At 51.9% G+C, this 3,062-nt stretch overlaps 1 protein-coding gene across 1 annotated transcript; it reads right to left on the bottom strand.

The window, feature by feature from the left end:
- Positions 1-267: 267 nt before the first annotated feature.
- Positions 268-1,811, bottom strand: LOC122023621 (protein EXORDIUM-like 3). Its single transcript, XM_042581839.1, has one exon. It carries the CDS (start codon positions 1,572-1,574, stop codon positions 498-500), a length of 1,077 nt encoding a protein of 358 aa, XP_042437773.1. The 5' UTR covers positions 1,575-1,811; the 3' UTR covers positions 268-497.
- Positions 1,812-3,062: the final 1,251 nt, after the last annotated feature.

Below are 3,062 nucleotides of genomic sequence, written 5' to 3'. Positions count from 1 at the left end.
ACAAAAGGGAGTAAGTTGACAATATGAAAACAAAATATGGCGTAAAAGGGTAACAATACACGTATGTTTTATTGGAAATGCCATAAAACTCCGATACTTTGTGAATTTGAATGTAATTCACTTCAACCAACTCGTTCCGATCTGAAAAAGCTTCTGACTTCGGATGCTGCTTCTTCACATGCCTCAAAGCAAACAAAAGCATTAAAACAGAGCAACGATCTAGGAATTTTCTCTCGCCATCATAAACCAACAAGCCACAAAAACTCATTGACCAAAATAGAGATCAATTAAAGGGAATCCAATTTGTACAAACAGAAATTTGCCAAGATACATCATCTTCTTCTTCCATGGGAGCAGCTTCTTCTCCGGCCATGTCCTCTTCTTTCTCCTTATTTAGCTAAATAGATCACCTCACACTCGCTAAACAAGCAAGGACAGGACTCGGACAAGCAAAAAACGATCTAAAAAAGTGATTTTTGAAGCAAAAATGGCGGTCGCTACTGATGATCGAGTGCGTTGGGTCCGCTGCAGTAGCTCAAGTACGGGTTCCAAATCCACTGGACCAGGAATTTGCTTCCGCCGATGCCGTTCACGTTGTAGGAAGCGCCGCTGCCGGCGTCGACGAGTAGCTGCCCCGTATAGGCTCCGCCGCCGCCGGTGCCGTAGATGCCCTCGCAGAGGTCGGCGATCTCGGTCGGGAAAGAGGGGTCCTCGCCGGCGTACCACGCGTTCACAAGCGGGTTGGATGCCATCTCCGCCAGCTCGTGCGCCACCACGCTGACCATGCCGTCGACGCCGACGTCGCCGTTGGGCGGCCGCTCCGGCGTGCGGAGGCCGACGGCGAAGGGCGGGACGGCGAAGGGGTAGGCGCAGATCCCCGGGCACTGGGCGGCGGAGTTGCCCACCCACGCGTAGGGGAGCGTGTAGCCGACGATGGCCGGGAAGGTGAAGTAGTGGAAGCCGCAGACGGTGAGGCAGAAGTCCTGCACGGCAACGTCGTCGGAGGTGAGGACAAGGTAGAGCCCGCCGCGGGGGTTGACGGGGAGCGGGCGGCGGGGCGCCGCCACGGCGTCGCGGATCACGCTCTGGATCGCCAAGCGGGAGAGCTTGCGGCCGTGGGAGTATCGCCGGTCTGAGCGTTCAGCACCAAGGACAACAGCGGCGGAGATGTTGGCGCCGGTCTGGTCAGTGTAGAGGCGGACAGTACGCCACCAGGCGGCGACGGAGGGGCTGGGTGTGGCGGGGGCGGAGATGGAGCGGAGGAAGCAGCGGAGGATGTGCTTCTGCGACGGCAACCAGCTGCCGTACCAAATGGGGTGGACGGTGATGTTGGTGGTGAGCACAGGGCCCATGTGGTACCGGAGCATGACGAACTCCGACGACCCCTCGTACTTCTTCGACTCCCCCAGCGCCGGCGCCGCTACGCCGGCGGCGGCCAAGGTGGCATTTTTACCGAAATGGCGTGGCCACGGCCGCCATGCGACCACCCCGAACTGACCGAAGCTCGCCATGGCCACAACCACGAAGCCGAGAGCGAAGAAGGTGGACAAACTTCCACCACCACCACCCGACATTGTAGCAGAAACGGAGATTGAAGTAGTCAAGCTCTGTTCTTGCTGTGCCACTTTTGCTGGCTAATTATAAGCAGAAGCCATGAACGCAAAGTAGAGGAAGGAGAAGTAGGCGGTAGTCACTGTGACAGCAGGTCGCCATTGAAGAGAGCTTTAGGAGAAGGTAAGTAATGGAAGACAGCTTGTGAACTTAGTGTCGCTGTCAGACTTCTGGCATCCCTGCCCCACCCTTCAGCGCATTCGATGATACATTAAAAATCTAACCTTTATCAATTCCAAATCACCAAGTTTTTGCTCTTTAATCTCTCGAAATTCATTGTTTACAATTCCGATAACAAATTGGTCACTTTTTGCGAGTTTACGGCTCGATTTCTGTAAAAAAAATATGAAAAAAAGGACACCCCTCGGGGAGGAGAATTTCATCGAACTCCTTGCAAGGACAAACGAGGTCAGAAGTGAGTGACCCCGCCTACGATTTCTTAAAAGCTTAAATCTTTCTCCACCAAATGCAAATTTTTCTCTCTTTAACCTCTAAAAAGATGAATTCCAAGACTAATTTTTCTGGGGTTTTGTGAGGTAAACTGAAAATGCTCACCTTTTGTAAAAAAAAAGCACATCTTTGGGGAATTTCATCGAACAGCTTGCGGGGACAATCGAGGCGAGAGGTTGCCCAGCCAGCGATTTACCACAAAGCTCAAATCTTCATCATCCAAATCACAAAGACTAATTGCGAGGAAAAAGTAGGATTCTTCTTTTCTTTTTTAAGGAATTTCATCGAACATGTTGCGGGGACAACTCGACAGGCGAGGTCAGCCATGCGACAGCTTCCGCATTACTCAGCTCAATATTGTTGGTACATGGGCGGCCGTACTGGGCGCGCTCAGGCAGGCCAGGCGAGGTGAAGGGGACAGGGGCGGGACCAGGGCGGGTCAGCGCGAAGACGTCTTGGAAGTTGGAACAGGGATAATAATTGCATTAAGGGCATTGTGGACGACGATGATAAGGGCGAAGATGCATGGCATCGGCAAGAAAAGCGAGTTGAGGGAACGAAGGAATGAAATGATCACGAGACGCCAGGAGGCAGAAAGGCAGATGACACGGTGGCCGCTAGGTGGCAGGGTGGGTGGCTTAGTTTAGGCGGATTTGGTTGGGGAAGAGTGCGGCAGAAGGCAAGCGGTGGGTGTTGAACAGTTGAAGACGCGGCTTCGCCGGCTGGGCGGGTAACCACTAGCTCCGATCACCGCCAGGTCTGAGTTCGGTTGGAGGTTATAGTGTTATTACGGGGGAAAAAATTGATAATCCTAATTAGTTAGGAATTGAATTGTGGAGGTTTGAATGGTAATTTAGATATTTTATTATAATGGTAAAAGATGAATATGTTCATCCCAGTGTCTCGTCGTCAATCTATTCAGGGTCAACATGGAGGAGGTAAATATCAACTAACACATAAGAGAGATATTTACCTTGACTTTGCCGAGATTCGAATCTCAA

Source organism: Zingiber officinale, chromosome 1A (genome assembly GCF_018446385.1).
Source record: "Zingiber officinale cultivar Zhangliang chromosome 1A, Zo_v1.1, whole genome shotgun sequence".
Taxonomy (NCBI): Eukaryota; Viridiplantae; Streptophyta; class Magnoliopsida; order Zingiberales; family Zingiberaceae; genus Zingiber; species Zingiber officinale.
The sequence above is the reverse complement of the archived record's forward strand: the minus strand, read 5'-3'. Positions and strand labels throughout refer to the sequence as shown.

Bases quoted from the DNA above. Each gene is read 5' to 3' on its own strand.
- LOC122023621 (XM_042581839.1), bottom strand. From the start codon at position 1,574: ATGTCGGGTGGTGGTGGTGGAAGTTTGTCCACCTTCTTCGCTCTCGGC.